The sequence below is a fragment of the Ursus americanus genome, chromosome 20, assembly GCF_024610735.1.
Source record: "Ursus americanus isolate L20-20 chromosome 20, mUrsAme1.1.p, whole genome shotgun sequence".
Classification (NCBI taxonomy): domain Eukaryota; kingdom Metazoa; phylum Chordata; class Mammalia; order Carnivora; family Ursidae; genus Ursus; species Ursus americanus.
In genome coordinates, this window is record NC_142146.1 from 46490553 (window position 1) to 46509331 (window position 18779).

The following is an 18779-nucleotide window of genomic DNA, read 5'->3' on the forward strand; positions in this document are numbered from 1 at the left end:
CATGCGTTTCACATATAAATACATTTATATTTCATGCATGTGTAAGTATGTAATACATATGTGCATATATATATATATAATATATATATTTTTAAGTTTCTAAGTTTGGGGCTCTCATATACTGGAAAAGGGGAAATGCTTGGCTAGAAGAACTGGCTGTAATGGAGTTTCTCTTGGAGCTTCTGCCTGTCACTGCTAACTCGACATTCAACTTTCTGGCATTCAAATGAAATGACTACTGTCTGCACAACAAGGGACTTTCTCAGCATAAACCCAATGCTTCAAACCAAGCAGACCTAGTGTTTACTTGAATATAAATCTAGTATAATTCTCAGAAAAAGCAAGGTGTGCTTCCTGTCTGAAATAGTGGAGATCTGCTCAGCATGGATTGGGGTGTTATGAATTGCCATGTACTGAGGTTATCTTGTTTAGACACCACCTCTGTCCCTAATCCCTAGCCATCTGATGTGTGTTTTTTATGCGTCTCTTGATTTTAATCACAGAAAATAAAATGGGAAATACCTGAAGCTCTAGTGTCCCTTTTGCTGGAACGCTGGCAGAGCACATACCCAGATCTGCTTTTAAAATTTCAGTTTTAAAGCTCCCTCAAAATTATTGATATCAGCTGCTTAGTTTTATACCCAATGCAGAATTCACTAAAAATTGTCAATTTGAAAAATAAGGCAAAAGCAGAAAAAAGCAGAAGCATTGTATATCCAATATAAACTACGTTAACTTTAAATATGCAAACCAACATGCAAATAACGAATGCTTCTCTGTTGTTTTGACAGTGAGTGAAATGATTTCAACAGCAGTCTTTACAAACTCTATTTGTAAAATGCGTAATGTGTTTGTGTCTTGACCTCACAGGAAGTTCCCCTTGAACTATACTTGGAAGTTTGACTGAATAAATTATTCCTGGACTTTTGAATTATTAATCTTGTCTGCATGATATGCAAATTAGACTTCACTATGTCCAGTGTCACAGCATTGGGTTAGAAGCTGTATCAAGTTGCTGGCAAAGAATTTCTGTCAAGGGATCAGGGCCTTCCTACGGAATGGTAAGTTATAATGCAACTCATGTCACTCAGGTATACAAAGTAATGCCGGGCTTCCCATTAAGGGTTTCTTTTAAAAGTGGCCTGTGAGCAGGTAAGTTTTAAGTAGTGTGCAAATGAACTGTCTGAACTGTCATTCATAACATGTAGAACAACTAGAGAAACTAAAAGGAAGTCATATTTTTTCTCCTGCATTTATTTTTTACTTAATGTGATGTCTTTTTAAATTGCCAAATACTAAACTTATTTTAAAGAGGTTTATCACATTTGCTAAATGTGACAACATACTGGTAACATATTTCAACAAAAAGAGTAATCAGGTTTACTTAAATATAACTACTTACAGAAAAAAATTTAAAGTTCTTAAATCATATGAAACAATATATATAATATTTCATGTTTAGAAAACAGTATGTGAGAGGAACTCTCCAGGCATTCCAAAAATTAAATTTAACATTTATGTTTGTAAAAATTACAATTATGTTTATAAAAATTACAATTGTTCAAGAGTATAATTCGCTAAGGAAAAATGGGAACTTGTAAAAACTATTGCTAGTATACATTTCAGAACTTTTTATAATTGGTGTTATTTTTTAAAAAATTTTTAAACATATAATTTGATACCTTACTATCACTTTTTAGTACCTTGACTTATGATGTGAATTCTGGAATATATCAAAAGTGAAGTTACCAATATTAAGTGATTGTACCTTTTCAGTATGAATATATATTTGTTCATTCAAATTGTTTATTAATGAAAATAGCAATTAGCTAAAAAATACTCATATTGCCGTGTAAATTTGCCTTAAAGAATCAGTCAAGGATTAAAATGCACAAATGATCTTTGTTTAATTGTGATAATTATAAGAAAAAACAATTTAAAACTAATAAGCTATCAAATATATTTTTAAATTTAAGCTTCAAAACTGTATATTTTCAAAAGGCTGACTAGAACTACAGGGAAAGAAACATTATTCCAAATTAAAAACGCATACTACTGATTTGCTTATGTGAGTAAAGGGAATATTGTTTGTAATTTAATAATCTAACAGGTTTAGATATATGTTTGGATATATAATTAAAGATTTCGCTCTAATTACCAATAGCTAAAAAAAAAAAAAGTTAAAAATAATTCATCCAACACAGCTATAACCTATTCATCAAGATTTGTTTCCTAAAAATTAAAAACACAACCACTAGAAAGTAGAAGAGAGAGTATTAATTTTTCATGAGGAATTTCCCTTCAATTGAAGAATTCCCTTAAAAGATCAGCTTCGTTCATCAATTTGTAGAATTGTAATGGCCACACTAGAAACACACTCAACTACAAACATCATCTAATTTGGACTCTAATACCCAGAAAATTGTGGGTCGTGGTGAGGTTGAAATTGGCCAGCAAATATAAGACAGCTTGGCATTTATAAACCACAGTTTATTAATATTAAGGACTTAAGAAAATTATTTTAAGAATAAAGTAAAAGTATCAAAAAGTAGATTATAAAATGCCATAAACAGCATAATCTCATTTTTGCAAAAAATAAATTCAAATAAATATTAAACTATAAGAGCATATCCAAATATTAGGAGTAGTTGGTTTACAGACAATTTTCCTTTCTTCTTTTTGCCTACCTGTATCTTCTTAGTGAGTGTTACAGAATAACATGCATTTTTAAAAGTTATTTTTTTTTAAAAAAAGGATAAAGCAACCCGAAAAGCAGGACAAAGGTGACTAGTCATTCATTTTCCTTATTCCAGTTCTGGTATTCTCTACCCCTACTACCTCTCTGAATCTCCATTCCCAGTGGACAGCTCGAAGCAGAAGACTTTTGCCTGGCTGCAGCACGGCCCCTGACTTGCCCAAGTGGTAGATATCAGGAACCTGGCAGATGGATTTGCACATGTCTTCATGGCTCTCTTTTCCTGCCCATGGCAGTCAAGCCTTCCTGCTGCACAGAAGCTACTGACATAAGTCAGAGCATTTAAGAACTGCATCATCAGAAAAGTAAGAGTGAGGACTAGAAAAAGAGGAAATTCAAAATGAAACAAATGAGTCTTAAGGAAACTTACTATTGTCTTAATATTCCATTGAGTGTGTGCACCTGCGTTTTGAGTGATCCCAAGATAACGAAGTTGCCTAGATCTGAACTCTGAGGAGCTCCGACATTTAAAGCTTGGGCAAATAGTCTATAAAGAGAAAAAGGAGGACAGTAAGGAGATTGCTATATCATCGAAGGCAAGGAAGAGAGTGCTTCCAGAAGTCTTGGAATTGAAAGCAGAGGGGAAGAGAGTTAAAAAAAATAGTGAAAATTTACCACCAGCCTATAAAACAAAGTCTCTTTTTTAAAAAAGGCCATTAGCCTTTTGGTTATAATTCTAGAAATCCCGATAGTATCAAATACATGGTTATTTGGAGAAACAAACAGAAAATCCAGATAAACTGAAAGGAAAAAGGACACATTAAAAATTATTTGTATCTCATCCCTAGTGATAAAACTCTTAATACCTTGGTACATATCCTAGACTTTCTGATACTTATTAAATTCAGATATAAATTCCTAATTTTTAAATTAACCTTACTTAAAAAAATGATCCTGAAGATATACATGAAATTTTACCTTTGACGAATGTGTGTCTAAAAAAAGCTACCTAACTACTACAATTGCCCATTTTGAATATTAGTCATATTATGTGCAGCACAAGATTTATACTGAGATAGAGCAATGAATGGGCTTATCTGACCTTAGAGGAAATATTTATAAAAGTGTTTTCCAAACAGTCAAATGTTTATTTCCGTTTCCACGCAGCAAGCATTTACAGACCATCTCCTATCTGGTAGGCTCTATGCCAGATGTAGAAGATGAACACGAGTAAGTTAAAGTTGCAAGAAATTTGAAGAAACGTAGTTTACAATGAGCGCATAAAATGGGGGAACTGAATCTTGACTGGTGGGTCAGAGAGTCTGTCTTGGGAAGCCCACACTTAAACTGATGTGCAGATATAAGGGCAGTGTACGTGATGGGGCAAGGGTCACAGGGGGAAAAGGTCAGTGAGAAGGGATTCGGTGAACTAAGCATTGGGGAAGTTCTCTGTGCATTCAAAGGATAGGAAGAAGGAGAGCAAGGAGGCAAGTCATGCTAGGTAAGGCTGAAGTGGCCTACAGGAGCCAAATCATGCATGCCTTAAATCCTCGTCAAGGATTCAGACTTTATTACCTAGACAGTGGAAGGACATTTAAGTGTTTTGGCTGAGGAGAGTTAATATGATCCGAATTTTGGTTATAGTTTTCAAGATTGTCTGGCTCTCAGGTTGAAGGTGGACTGAAAGGGAGCCAGAGAAGATGTGAGGAGACCATAGAAGATACAATACAGTCTAAGACAAAGATCATGGTGGCCTGGACTAGAATGGTGATGAAGGTGGCGGACTCGAGAAATAGTCAAACACGGCAGGCAGCAAGACTTGCTAGCTTCGTTGTTATTGGAGATAAGCTACAGCTGACTTCAAGGATGTTGCTTAGATATACTATAAGCTTTCAGCAAATTGTGGCCACTCTTGTTATCATTACTAAGATTTTAAGCTTCATATTTTCAAGTTTAAAAAAATCATGTTTTGAAACTGGAATTATATTCAAATTTAGTAAAATAGCCACAATTCTTTGACAATATGGAAACAAAATAAGATCTATTAAAATAGCAAGACTGGAGTTAGAATTCCTGTGTCCTCTCCTAGGTTGTGGTTCAATTAAATCTAACTCAGCAGACTTGGTGGAACAGCTGTGGTTGAACAGCTGGAGACAGAAGAAGGAATGAGATGCTCCACTTATTTCATGGCACCGTTTCTTGGCCTCTTTGCTATTTGTCAAGTCCTCTATGTGTGTTTCCACCTCCAGGCCTTTGCGTGTGCTTTCCTTTATGTCTGGGATATTTTTTACTATTATATGACATGCATTTGTTTGTTTCCTGGTTCTAGCCCAGAGAGTATAAATTGTTTGAGATTAGGAACTTTGTTTGACTCAGTGCTGTTATCCCCAGTGCCTAGCATATAGTTCGAAGGTATTCAATAAATATTTGTTGAAATAATACATTAGTATTATTTATATAGTATTATCCGTATATGAATACGTATGTATGTGTGCTCCTTCCTAATACAATCAACCTTTCGTAGTTCAAATTTTAAGTGTTTTTTAAATATTATTATTATGTTCTGTGTAGTTTTGTCTTTAGTCATAGTCTAGTGTTTTAAACTTCTCTTTCTCTTCTTTAGGAGTGGAACACATCTTGCCCAAATTGGCTGGCGGCAGAGGCTGCCCTGGAAAAGTACTACCTTTCCATTTTTTATGGGATCGAGTTTGCTGTGGGACTCCTGGGGAATAGTGCTGTTGTTTTTGGCTACCTCTTCTGTCTGAAGAATTGGAATAGCAGTAACGTTTATCTCTTTAACCTCTCTATCTCAGACTTGGCTTTTTTGTGCACGCTTCCCATGCTGATTAGAAGTTATTCTCATGGAAAGTGGATATATGGGGACATGCTCTGTATAAGCAACCGATATGTGCTTCATGCCAATCTCTACACCAGCATTCTTTTTCTCACTTTTATCAGCATTGATCGATACCTGCTCATGAAGTATCCTTTCCGGGAACACTTTCTGCAAAAGAAGGAGTTTGCTGTCTTAATGTCTTTGGCTATTTGGGTTTTAGTAACCTTAGAGCTACTGCCCATACTTCCTCTTATAAATCCTAATATAGCTGCCAATGGCACCAACTGTATTGATTATGCAAGTTCTGGGGACCCCCAAAACAGCCTCATTTACAGCATGTGTCTAACGTTCTTGGGATTCGTCATTCCTCTTTTGGTGATGTGCTTCTTTTATTTCAAGATTGCGCTTTTCCTAAAGCAGAGAAGCAGGCAGCTTGCTACTGCTTTGCCCCTTGAAAAGCCTCTCACCTTAGTCATCATGGCAGTTGTGATCTTCTCTGTGCTTTTTACTCCCTACCACATCATGCGGAACGTGAGGATCGCTTCACGCCTGGAGAAGTGGAGGAAATACCTATGCGCTCAGGCCGCCATCAACTCCTTCTATATTGTGACTCGGCCTTTGGCCTTTCTGAACAGTACCATCAACCCCGTCTTCTATTTCCTTATGGGAGATCACTTCAGGGAGATGTTGATGAGTAAACTGAGGCATCAATTCAAATCCCTTACATCCATTAGAAGATGAGGCCTTGGACTGATGTTTCCATGCAGGGAAAAGTGAGATGCTTGTGTAACAGAGTATTTTATATGTGCAGCTGTAGGCCAATTACAGTTTGGTTCAACTCACAGATGTAAATCAGAGAGGGACAGACCTGACACTGCTTTAAGGACACGTTGCCTGTGGAGTATGTGAAAAGAAGAAAATGGGAAGTATTTATTGGTTTCTTCACCTAAGAACTGAAAGGAGTTGGACTGGCATTGTCTAATGTTTGAGCATGGAAGTCCAAAACCCTAGGTGTTTCAAGACTTTCTCAATCAGTGTAAAAGAAACAGCAGAGAGGTAAAGCATCAAATAGTCTGTATTTAATCACTGGTCAGATTGTAAAAAAAGAAAAAATGTGTTGGCAGCATTCTCTGTGTTATTCTTATTGCTTGATCTTATAACTCAGTGTGAAAACCGAGTAACAAATTAGGCATACACCATTAAAGACTGTTGTTAGAAATCGTGCTCGTGAACAAAATTGATAGTAAACCATAGCAACAAGCAAGAAAGCAATGTGTTGAGTTAAATGATGCCTACATGACATTTCTTTATCTTGATCATGAGTTGGGGTCAAACTGTAACTATAAGTCCTATTTTGTTGTATAGTTTTCAGTGCAATGAATCGTATTAAATGGCACCTAAGGAGATGGTTCAACAAAGAGAGAGACAGGTTTGAGCTTGTCGCTCAGGGAATTTAGGTGTAAGTGATTGCTCGAAGAGAGACCACGGAGAGTGACAAAAATCTCAGAGTTATAGAACACAAAGTGCCTATCAGAACACCCAAAGCAAGACAAAACAAAACAAAGCTAAATGTTTTTGGACAACTTTATCTCAAAGACAGTGACTTATATCTGGGATAAGCCTTGTTTTCACAGAACATTACATATGGCCATTGAAGGAAGTGTTCTAAACAAAATGTCCTTTTTTTTAAGATTATTTATTTGAGAGAGAGAGAGGGAGGGAGGGAGCATGAGTGGGTGTGGGGAGAGGCAGAGGGAGAAGCAGGCTCTCCGCTGAGCAGGGAGCCCGATGTGGGGCTCAATCCCAGGACCCTGGGATCATGACCTGAACCGACTGAGCCACCCAGGTGCGCTAAACAAAATGCATTTTATGAAATTGTAGAATATAGGGAATATTTATGTGCATATCAGAATAGATTAACCAGACACCACTCCGTGCTGCAACACAAATATAGGGAAAAAAGAAATGGATGGTACATTAGCTTTTTAAAGTCAAATAAATATCATGTAATAATTTGCTTGTAAGCAACAAAATGTGTCCAAGGCCATTTATCTATCTCTTTGTCTTAAAGTCATTAGCTGTAACATGAAGGATACAATAAGCATTATGAGTACAAAGAAATAAAATCCTATTGTCCTTCCTGTTCTGAGATACTCTGGTGCTATGATATTCTGACATTACAAAAACCTAAAATACTCCCGGTTATTGCTTCCACACTCGAAGCTACTGAGATATTATAAAAACATATTACTCAAAAAGGATTTATTTTCTTACTTATTATTAGGCTTCAAGATATTTTTTCATGACCTGCCTTTATTGTCAATATTTAAAAAATTTCAATGTGATTTCATAACTGTCTGATAATAAGCTGAAAACAGAATCTCCTGAATTTCCTTGTCAAAAAAGGCCACAAAAGCTCCTTAGGAAAGAAGTAATTGCTTATTTCTGCAAACTTAGAAACATATAATTTAATACTAATTTGTATTTTATGCATGGATTTTAATTTGTAAAGGTGGAATTCAATTTGCCCCACCCATACCCAAGGGAGTAGTGGACTCTTTTAAGTACGTACAGTGAGCTATTTTATGAAACCATAAACTCTCTGATATATCTTGTAACCAAACTGTTAAGTGATTTCATAGCACATTTCTTAATCCTTTTCTTGCTCAAATCTATCATCCGGTAACTTAATCCTCAATAGACTAAAGAGAACTACACTAAATTATAAGAGCTATCCATTTACTTTTTGTATTAGGTGGTTGTGAAAATCATAAACAATAAATAATGGAAATCCTTCTTGGATTTGTAGTTTTCAAAGGAAATGATGTTGGGCTTTTGTGTCTTGTCTTTTTAATTGATTCCTTATTGTTTTTAGAAGCGCAGCATTTTGCAATCTGGGCCTGTCTACATTATCATACGTTATCTCCCACCACCATTGTCACAAACTAAACCCTCCAGCCAAAGATGGCTACTTCATTCCGCTATATGCAGACCCTTCTTCACTGTATACTACTGGATACTCACCCCTGTCCCATTACGCCCGCAAATAAAAATTTTAAGCATCTTTTAAGGTCCATGTCATCTGTCCCTCCTTCTTAAAGCCTTCCTTTAGATCTTATCCACCACTAATCTGGGAATAAATCTATCTATCTCTGGGACTTAGACTGCTTTTAAGTACTGCTGTAATGAAATGCATTATTTTTGGCCTTAGAATATAGTTGTTTGGGTTCGTGTCAACTCTAAGATCTGTGAATAGAAGAACCACATCTAATTTTTCATTGCTCTTCTAGCACCCAGCAAGGTACATGAATGAATGTCCTACAAACCGAATTTGAATTCAATGCTCCTTTTTAGTGTGTATAATTGAGCGACTTTCTGTCATCACTGTTTTTATAAGTACTGCTATTTTATACAAAGAATAGAGTGTGTAAACACAAACATGTGTGCCAGATGCCATTGCCTTATCCCTTATATTTTCTTCTATACCTTTGAGCATAGTTTTAATTGATGCTTAAAATCTGTGTCTGCTAGTTCCAAACTTGGGTCGTATCAAAATTGATCTCCATTGATTGCATTTAGTATGGCTACAATTTCCTGCTTTTTCATATCTAATACATTTAGATTGTATCCTGGAGATTTTGAATAATATAGAGTCTCTGGATTCTCTTACGTTCCATTGAAGAGTAAAAATATTTTATTTCATGGCTGAACTCAAGCCAAACTCTGCAATCTCATTCCAGTTATTTTAGCCTTAACTGAGCTGCTTAGAATCTATCCAGCACATCCAAGTTCAGAGGTTAGCTAGAGACTTGAGTAGAGTATATATACAAGATGCACAGTTCCCTTTCTGTGACTCTCTCTTCTCCAGGATCCTTCCCCTTCACTTTCCAGTTGCTCAATTCACCCTGAACTTGTCCTTTGCTTTCTCATGCCAGATAGGCTGTGGGTTTCTTTCTGAATTTTAGCAACCCTGCATGGCCTGATAAGGACCTGCACCCAGGGTAAAATTATTTAAAGATGTAACTAGGAATGTCACTCGGTGCCTTTTACTTCTGCCAAGTATTGATCCCCTTCCTATGCCTTCTTTCGTTCACTCTCTCTAGTGTCTATATGTAGTTGGTTGTTCATGTGTTCCCGGAGTTAAGAGATGTTCCTTGCAGGAAGTGTGGTTTGATAGGAGTTACTCGGCCATTCCCAGAGCAGAAATGTTTCCCCCTTAGAGGTTAATGAGCTTAACTAGATAATATAACTCTATATCCTAAATGGTTTAAATTCCCACTCATAGCTTCTAAATATTCTTAAGGGCTTACTTCATCTTGACCATCATTTGACTTTAGCCTCTGCACTTATTCATGCTTTCTCTCTTTTCCCTTGTACCAGTTTTCGTTTTAAACCTAACCTCTGCAGTCATTTCTAACAAAAGAGCAGTTAAAAAAAAAACAAAAAACAATAATTTTCCTGAAAGCAAATAGCATTCACCGCCCACTGTCCTGCCTTTTGCTGGTCTCCATTCCTTCCTCCTTCTAGGTCCCCACTCCATGCTTTGTGAAGAGTAATTTTGCCCCACTTGGAAACTGTGGTACTAAAAATATTGGAGTACTCCAGTGGTCTTAACAAAGAACTTTTTTAAAACAAATATGTGATGGTATTAAGGAGGGCACTTGTTGTGATGAGCACTGGGTGTTACATGTAAGTGATGAATCACTAATTTCTACTCCTGAAATTAATATTACACCATAGGTTAACTAACTAGAATTAAAATAAAAACTTGAAACATTAAAAAAAGTAAGATCGTCCATAAAAGAAATTCTTTTCTCAAATCCAAAAAGAATTGAAAATTTTTCATTTTACAGATATATTTCTCATTTTCCTATGAGAAATATTTAAAACATTTTCTTGTCTATTGTTATAAGAAAGGAAGTGTGTAGGGAAACACTTTGTCCTCTTGGAGAATTTTTCCCACCAAGCAATTCTCTGTGACACCTGAGTATCGTACAATTTAAATCAATTCTGATGCTATTAGAGAAGATAGCTATATGTATATATCTATATATACATAGATGTATGCCTATCTACCATCATGTGAAAGAGATTCTTCTTTATGTCCCTATAAAAATGTAGAAGAGGCCTTAGGGTTCCCAACTGTCATATCTCTGACTAGATATATATGTTTAAATTAGTGAGGAAATGCCACTTTGGTCTCAAGTTCAAGTTCAAGCACTTTGCAATCCAGGCTCGCCAATAACAAATCAGGTGCTTTGATCTCTTTTTGCTATGGATTCCTGTGGGGATACCCAAGACTAAGTCACCAAATCCCATCCTAAACCATCAGGACAGATAATAGTAATAACAAACACTTTGGTAGCCTTAAAATATGTGAGGCATGGTTGCTCCAGCGCTTTATGTATTTAATTCATTCAACTGTTGCCAAACTCTGCGAAGGTTACAGATGAAGAAACCAAGGCACAGAGAGTTTCATGGTCACACAGCCAGGAAGTGGTAAGGCTGCACTTCATAGACCATGCTCTTAACCTCCACATACTAGGCTACAACTGTATGGAAGTTTGTATACTTCAGGGCCATTTTTAGATTCTATCTAAGGATTTTTATTTTATAATTTATCACATAGTTTGATCCCAGTGTCATCTTATAACACAACTTTAAGGAAGACAACTCCAGGATGATGTGAGAGTGAGTTTTAGAATAGGCTTTTAAGTCAGTCACATTTTATTTACACATGCAGGATGTTGGACTCATTTATAATCTTGAATTTAACCATATGATATGGAATCTATGGATAATGTTTTCATAAGATACAATAAGCTTGAGAATATGTAACATGTCAGAATAAAAATATCTATTAAAGACCAGGTGTATAAGGTTTATAGGTAGCTGGCTACTTTTGTAATGTAATATTAAGTCTTATAACCCAGAATCTTGTGATTTTTGTTTTAGTGAGATTCCCAGTTAGAATCAATAAGTCAGGGGCGCCTGGGTGGCACAGCGGTTAAGCGTCTGCCTTCGGTTCAGGGCGTGATCCCGGCGTTACGGGATCGAGCCCCACATCAGGCTCCTCTGCTATGAGCCTGCTTCTTCCTCTCCCACTCCCCCTGCTTGTGTTCCTTCTCTTGCTGGCTGTCTCTATCTCTGTCAAATAAATAAATAAAATCTTAAAAAAAAATCAATAAGTCATGTTCATATTTTGTCTAAATTTTAATAATATGGATAATATTTTATTAGAAAATTTATTCTTTGATAATTTTCCATTGAAAGTAACAATGTATTCATACACAAAATTTGTTCTTATTCTATATAATATGTAATTAGATTTATAAACTCTAGCTGTGAATATATTGATTTGACTTGATTCCTAATGATAGTAAACTATAATTTTTTCATGTCACATTTAAATCTATGTAAACCAACACTTGAAATATATAATGTTATACTGATGTGTATGTATATTTCACATAAAGAAAAAGACCAAGGAATGCTCTGTAAAAAATTATTGGCTGTGTCTTGGTAACTCATTAGATCCCTTAAGAACCTTGCCACGTTGGTTGTATTATTGTTTCCAACATACTGTTGAGGAAATAGCCTTTAAGAAATTAAGCAAGGCAAGTGTCAGAACTGGCTTTGAAACTTACATATGACTCCAAAGAAACATGAACTCACCAGGACTATCTCTGTTAAGAAGTCCAAATGATCACCCCAGATTTTAATCCACTAAAGTTTTACAAAAAAGCCATTTACAAACCATTACAGAGCATTATTTTCAATAAGAAAACAATGATATGGGGAAGGGAGATTTTTATTTTTTCTCCAAAAATGTCGTTTTCTTCATTTGAAATTTAACTTTTAAGAATACGAAGAGTTTGAAATTAATTTAATGACGGCTAATTTCAGTGCTTTCCATTCAAAGTGTACTAAGTTAAATTATATAAAAGTACGTGTTTTAAAAGTCTCCACTTAAGTCATTTGTGGCAAACTTTAAAATTACTATTGGGGGGAAAGGATGACCGTATTCATTCTTAAAGTTACTAGCAGTTGCTGAAACAGGGCTGTCTCAGCTTGCATGTATTACATTGTACCCACTTCCTGTGGTTTCAACAATCAAAAACTAAGTAGCAAATATTTTGGTGTCTTAGAAAGTTGATGCCTTCTACAAGAGTTCTAATGCATGCTTTAGAAACGATTACCTCACTTTTAGCTTCAGTTTGTCTACAGCTAGGATAAAGACTCTTGCTTGGAAAACCGTGGGACGGGGCAGCATGGGCTGTGTGTATGGAGGGTTCCACAGGGGAAGAACTCATCATCAGGGAAAACAGGTGAATTCAGCCAATTCTTTTTCAGGACAAGGCCTTCGACATGACAAATGGGTGATTCTGAATGCAACACAATGTGGGTCACCAAATTTTTTTTTCCTAAGTCCCACATAGTCATGTCTGATTTCTACAAAGAAGACCAAATAAGTTAATTGAAGAAGAGTGGTTTTATTAAAATCTTTGTAAAACACTGGGGCACGAGCAGCATAGGGTTGTGAGCAACACCCCCCACCCACCCCAAACACCCACACACATTACCCCAAACCTCCATTTGGTAGAAAGTAAAAACAGAAGAAAGATTTTCCCCAATGTAAACATGGAACATCAGGCTATTTTCAAACTTGAATAATAATAAAACGTCCATCAGCAATGAGGGTGGTTTCCATTAGAACTTTCAATGCCAGCTCTAAGTTGAAGTACCTATCAGGAGCAAAGTGGTCAGTAAGATCTGTGTTCAGCAATCCCAGCAGAATGCCATGAGAAAGAATCTAGAAGAGGAGGAAAAGGAAACATAAGCATATTTATGAGCCTAAATGAAACCTATCCCCATGGCCGTACATAAATACTCACCTGGGCAGGATTTCAGACATGCTGAGTAGATGGAACATAAGCAAGACAAGGCACTGGTACTCTGTGATTCTATTCATGCTCCCAGGTTGGTGGACCTGGAGAAAGTCTTGACTTACACATAGAAATTTATTATATAGAGAGACAAATATATACATATGTAATACATTTACCCAGAAATTAAAACTCATTATATCAATCTTTCAACCATTTTGTTCCTATGTCATGTTTTCTTATTAAACTTTTGTCTATACTGCAGATTGATTAGGCAAACGGAGATGTGCCGTGGGTTCTAAATACATTCAAAATAGGGGCACCTGGGTGGCTCAGTCTTGGGCTGCCAGCTCTTGATTTCAGCTCAGGGTCATGGTCTCACGGTCATGGAATGAAACCCCATGTTGGGCTCTGTGCTCAGTGGGGAGTCTGCTTGAGATTCTCTCTCCCTCTCTCTCCTGCCCCTGCTCTCTCTCTCTCTCAAATATATAAATAAATCTGAAAAAAATACATTCAAAATAAAAATACAAATCATATTATATAAAAAGAATTATGTGGCAGCTTGCCACTTCTATAACAAATAGACTTGTTCAACAAATTCAATAACTATTCAACAAATAATCACCAAATTCTTGCCAGTATTTGCCAGAAATTTTGTTGTTGGTTAAGCTATGAACAACAAATATTCCCTTCCTTCAATTAGCTCATGATCTTAATAGGAAAAACAGATGTATAAATAGACATGCATAATGTGGTCAGGGCAAAAACAGAGATATGCCCAAATTGCAAAAAATGCATGGAAGAGAGGTCCTAATTTTGTCTTGGTAATTTAGGAAATGATCTAGAGGTGTTTTTAATTCTGCTGAGGGCTGGTATGGGAGTGAGCAAGGCCACATAGCAGGAAGCTGAGGTATGAAGGAATAGGCCTGGAAGGGAGACGTTTGCGGGCAAACCAGTGAGGGAGCAATTCTTGTGTAAGTTGCACTTTCAAGTAAGGTATCAGTAACGTCTCTCTGGTAGCAAAGACACCATACACATAGGCAGTGCTATTCAGCTTATAATGCAGTATACATGGAACCATTCAAGATTTCTCAAATTAAGACTTTTCCCCCAAGTCTTTTAGGGAGACTTAAGCAAAGACAAAATATAAAATTTACTGAACAGTTAAATCATTAATTTGACAGACTTTATCCTACTCTTGTTTCTTTCATTCCTCTGCAAGCTCTGTCTGTTGTATTCTAGCTACCTCTTAAATACTGGTGTTTTTGGCTCCCTCTTCTTTTTGACTCTTTCCCCCCAGAAAATTTCATTCTCATCTATTGATTTGTATCTTACCTCTGAGTTTGAATTGATTCCAATGCTACCTATACAGGGAAGGTTGATTTTATCTCCAAATCTACTTTCAAGATGTTATAGATATCCTCTCAATAAAGAAACATATTTTAGAAATATTGGTATGGTTAATTATGGCATCAAATAAGAGAGAATGTCACATGTCAGCTGTTTATAGTAGTGTTTCTCAAGGTACATAAAGAGGGGCTTCAGATCAGCATCACCTACAAATCTCTCAAGCTGTTCTTTCTAAATTCCTGAAAATTTTCATTCCCCTTTTGAGGTGAGGGAATCATTTTGAATGTCTGTTCATTTTCAAAAGACCTCCAGTACACAGCCTCCAAATGTCATGTGCCAAAATATAGAAATATCTACTCCATTATTAACTATAGCAAGCAACCTTACTTTGCTACTGGTTTCCTTTGTAGAGGTCACACACAAAATAGTCAATGTAAAATATATTTTTAAAAACTTATTGGCATAGGGGCGCCTGGGTGGCTCAGTCGTTGAGCGTCTGCCTTTGGCTCAGGGCGTGATCCCGGCGTTCTGGGATTGAGCCCCACATCAGGCTCCTACGCTGGGAGCCTGCTTCTTCCTCTCCCACTCCCCTGCTCTGTTCCCTCTCTCCCTGGCTGTCTCTGTCAAATAAATAAATAAAATCTTTAAAAAAAATTATTGGCATAGATGCAATCATCACTAACACATATATTTTAGAAATAGTTTCTAATCTTTTTACTAATTATTGTTTATAATCACAGAAAGAAAGATGTTTGTTTTAGTACTCAGAGCTTTAGCACCCATTACTCTGTTTCTGAATCATAGTTCACAATAGATACTGGGACATCCCATATTTTAATTCAGACAGTGTTTAAATATTTTAAGGTATTGTTAAATCAGTCTGAAACAAACAGATCAAATGAAATAAATAAATAAATAAATAAAACATATATCCAGTTTCAAGGTTTACAAATATTTTCAAGGTTATGGGCAATCAAAGGCCATAGGCACAGCAAGGAGAGCTCCAGACCTTCACGAACACCTCCCCAGGTCCATCTTTCTCTCCTTGGACAAGCTCTTTGACCCAAAAAAATCGATGAGGTATCTTAGAAAGCTTGCAGGACACTTCAGTGTTTAGATTCTAATAGATTGATGTTTAATGTCAGATACGTATAGCTTATGTGACATCTCATAGGAAGCCATGCTTCATAGAACCAGATTCTAGTTATATTTATTAATATATCAATCATAAACCATGGATATTCTGCTGAAATATATTCCATTATTTCACAGGTAAGGACTCTCTAATGAATATCCTTAGTCTATTTTCCAGGAGGTCCAATTACCATGTTTACAAAATTAAACCAGGTCATCTGTAGCCTTTTTCCTTCTGATGTCTCTCTCCACTCCCCAAAATAGGAAAGAAATGGATCACAGGCAGCTGTTTGAAATCTTTCCTTCCCAGTTCCTACTAGGTGATTTGAAAAAGAATTGTAGAAGGCCCCAACTGTAATTTTCCATTTTCCTCTCTCTCTCTCTTTTTTTAAAGATTTTATTTATTTGAGAGAGAAAGAGAGCACAAGCAGTGGGTGGGGTAGAGGGAGAGGGAGAAGCAGACCAATCCCCCACGCCCACCACCAAGCGGGGCTTGATCCCAGGACCCTGGGATCACAACCTGAGCCGAAGGCAGACTCTTAACCGACTGGGCCACCGAGGTGCCCCCCCCCCAACTGTTATTTTCAAACTCAGTTCCAGTGACTCTAGTTTAGTCAGTTATAATTTGTAAATATTACCAAAACTATGCTGTTATCAATAAATATAAATTTTTATACCTATATCACATACAGATTTAAGTAAGAGTCAAAAGCATAATTTATTTTCAAATCAGCATTATGTAAATGATTCCTACTAGACAAAATACTAACTCAAAATATTTTATTTTGTTAGAATACTGCATTATTTTTATAATTGCTTTTACTGACATTTAGGAAATTATGATGCAGATTCAATGAGTTGGAAAGAACTATCAGTTCTAAATGTCTAATAATCAAGAAAAGCACTATTCATAAAACCTCTGAATTTTTTTCATCTCTGCTTTTTTGCATTTTGGGAAAGTACACCAAGTTTTGTAGAGTAATAAGAATGAAACTCATGAAATGATATCTACAGGACTTATGTGAGCTTAATGTACATTAAAAGTCATAAATAACAGGTCTTAAAATTTAGATAAAATGAAGAACTAAATAATTTCTACGACATATCAAACAAAAATGTGAAGTGATCGAGTGATCTTGGGAACAGAATGAAAAGTGTTTGTAATTTGGGCAGCAATTTGATTATGTAGGAAATGGGTAAAAAGGGGGGATCAGAATTTTATTTTTTTGTTTCATTCAGTAACTGTATTATGCTTTAAAGAGATATGATCATTTATTTTACCAGATCACTGAATAATCACTAAATAGCTGATTGTAGATATATCTTGTTTATAGATTTGAAATGGTTTTATTGTGAAACATCAGTCATTTAAGATTTTAAGATTAACCAGATTATTGAAGGATTATTATGTATGACATCTTAAAAGAGTCTTCTTAGGGAAAGTGTAAATTACAGGATTTTTTTTTTTAATAATGTGGAATTCGAGATGATGAAAATGAAAACACTTTGCTGGCTACAAAGCCCTGAACGAATATTTTTTTTCCTTTGATTTTATCTTTCAGTCACGTACTTGTTTTTCCTAGAATCCTGATTGGTATAATGCATACGTTTACTGAGAAAACTGACATCTGATATTTTTGATAGCTAGGAAATGTTTCTGCTGTGGTACAGATAAATATATAATTAAATAACTACATCTATGTATAATAAAATTTCAAAGCGAGATCTAATTAAAATAATGTAAATAAAAGTGCTTCTTGAACTGAAAAAAAAGAAACATTAGTCATTTATATTAGCACGTATTACTCAATTTCTCAGAAAGAATAAACATACTTGGCTTGTCTCGTCTTTCACAATTCAGAATTACTTCATTTCTAAGAAATTCTCCTTCTCTAAGATGCTATTCAAAACTATTTGTATATCTAAGAATGTTTAGCAAATTTTCGCTCACAATTCTATGATCTATAAATAATGATGAAAGGACAGTGCATATTTGTTTTTCAATTATCCTGAAATTTTTAACTTTTTATTTCAGAGCAAAAAGTAAACTTGTAATAAATAAACAATACTAAAATGAACTCCCAACATCCCCATCACGTATCTTCAATATATATCAACACATGGAAGATCTTGTTTTAATTGTACCTTCATCATTTATTGAAGTAAATGCCTGGCCTCATATCATTTAATCCATAAATGTTTAATATTTATCTCTAAAAGATAAGAATTTATTTTTAAAATAATTGTAAGTATATGGTAGAATGAGTTATTGTTTTCATGTCTTCATTTCTCTTCTGTTATAGAATTATACGTCCTTGATCTTTCCATGTGACTTTGCTGTTCCTCCCCTGTGGACAGAGTTTAGTCCTTACCTGTAGATATTGAACTTGGTCATGAAAATAGTTTATAATATTAGTGACATGACATAACACCAGCAGAGACTACATAGGGCTGTGTGATTAATTTTGGCCTGTGTGCTCCTACCTATCTGCTATTAGAAGACCATGTAATCTAAGGAGACTAAGAAACTCATGCAACACAGGCTGAAGCGGAACCACCCAAACAATGCAAAAATTGGGGGGAAAGAGAAACACATACTTCTTGAGATTTGAGATTTAGATATAATTATTGCATCTGAAATTTCTTAATATTTCTCCAATGTCATCTTATATTAAATATCCAATTTTAAAATTCCTAATTCTATGAAAAATGTGATATATATCATAAAATGTATAATGTATATATATAATAAATGTATAATGTCCATGTATGTATGTGTGCATATATATGCACAATATAGTATATGTGTATAAACCAAATACTTTTTTCAGTTTTTCAAATTAGAATTACACATTATACTTGGCTAATGTCTCTAAAA

The 18779-nt window shown here is 35.5% G+C and overlaps 1 protein-coding gene across 1 annotated transcript; it reads left to right on the forward strand.

The window, feature by feature from the left end:
* The first annotated feature begins 886 nt into the window (after positions 1-886).
* On the forward strand, positions 887-9988 carry SUCNR1 (succinate receptor 1). The gene is made up of 2 exons (XM_045812511.2): positions 887-1061; positions 5319-9988. Exons 1-2 carry the CDS (start codon positions 954-956, stop codon positions 6270-6272), a joined length of 1062 nt encoding a protein of 353 aa, XP_045668467.2. The 5' UTR covers positions 887-953; the 3' UTR covers positions 6273-9988.
* The last annotated feature ends 8791 nt before the right edge of the window (positions 9989-18779 follow it).

Excerpts from the sequence above, each read along its gene's own strand:
- SUCNR1 (XM_045812511.2), top strand. The coding sequence starts at position 954 with ATGCAAATTAGACTTCACTATGTCCAGTGTCACAGCATTGGGTTAGAA. Across the intron at positions 1,062-5,318 it reads CAGGGCCTTCCTACGGAATG|GAGTGGAACACATCTTGCCC; the intron begins GTAAGTTATAAT and ends TCTCTTCTTTAG.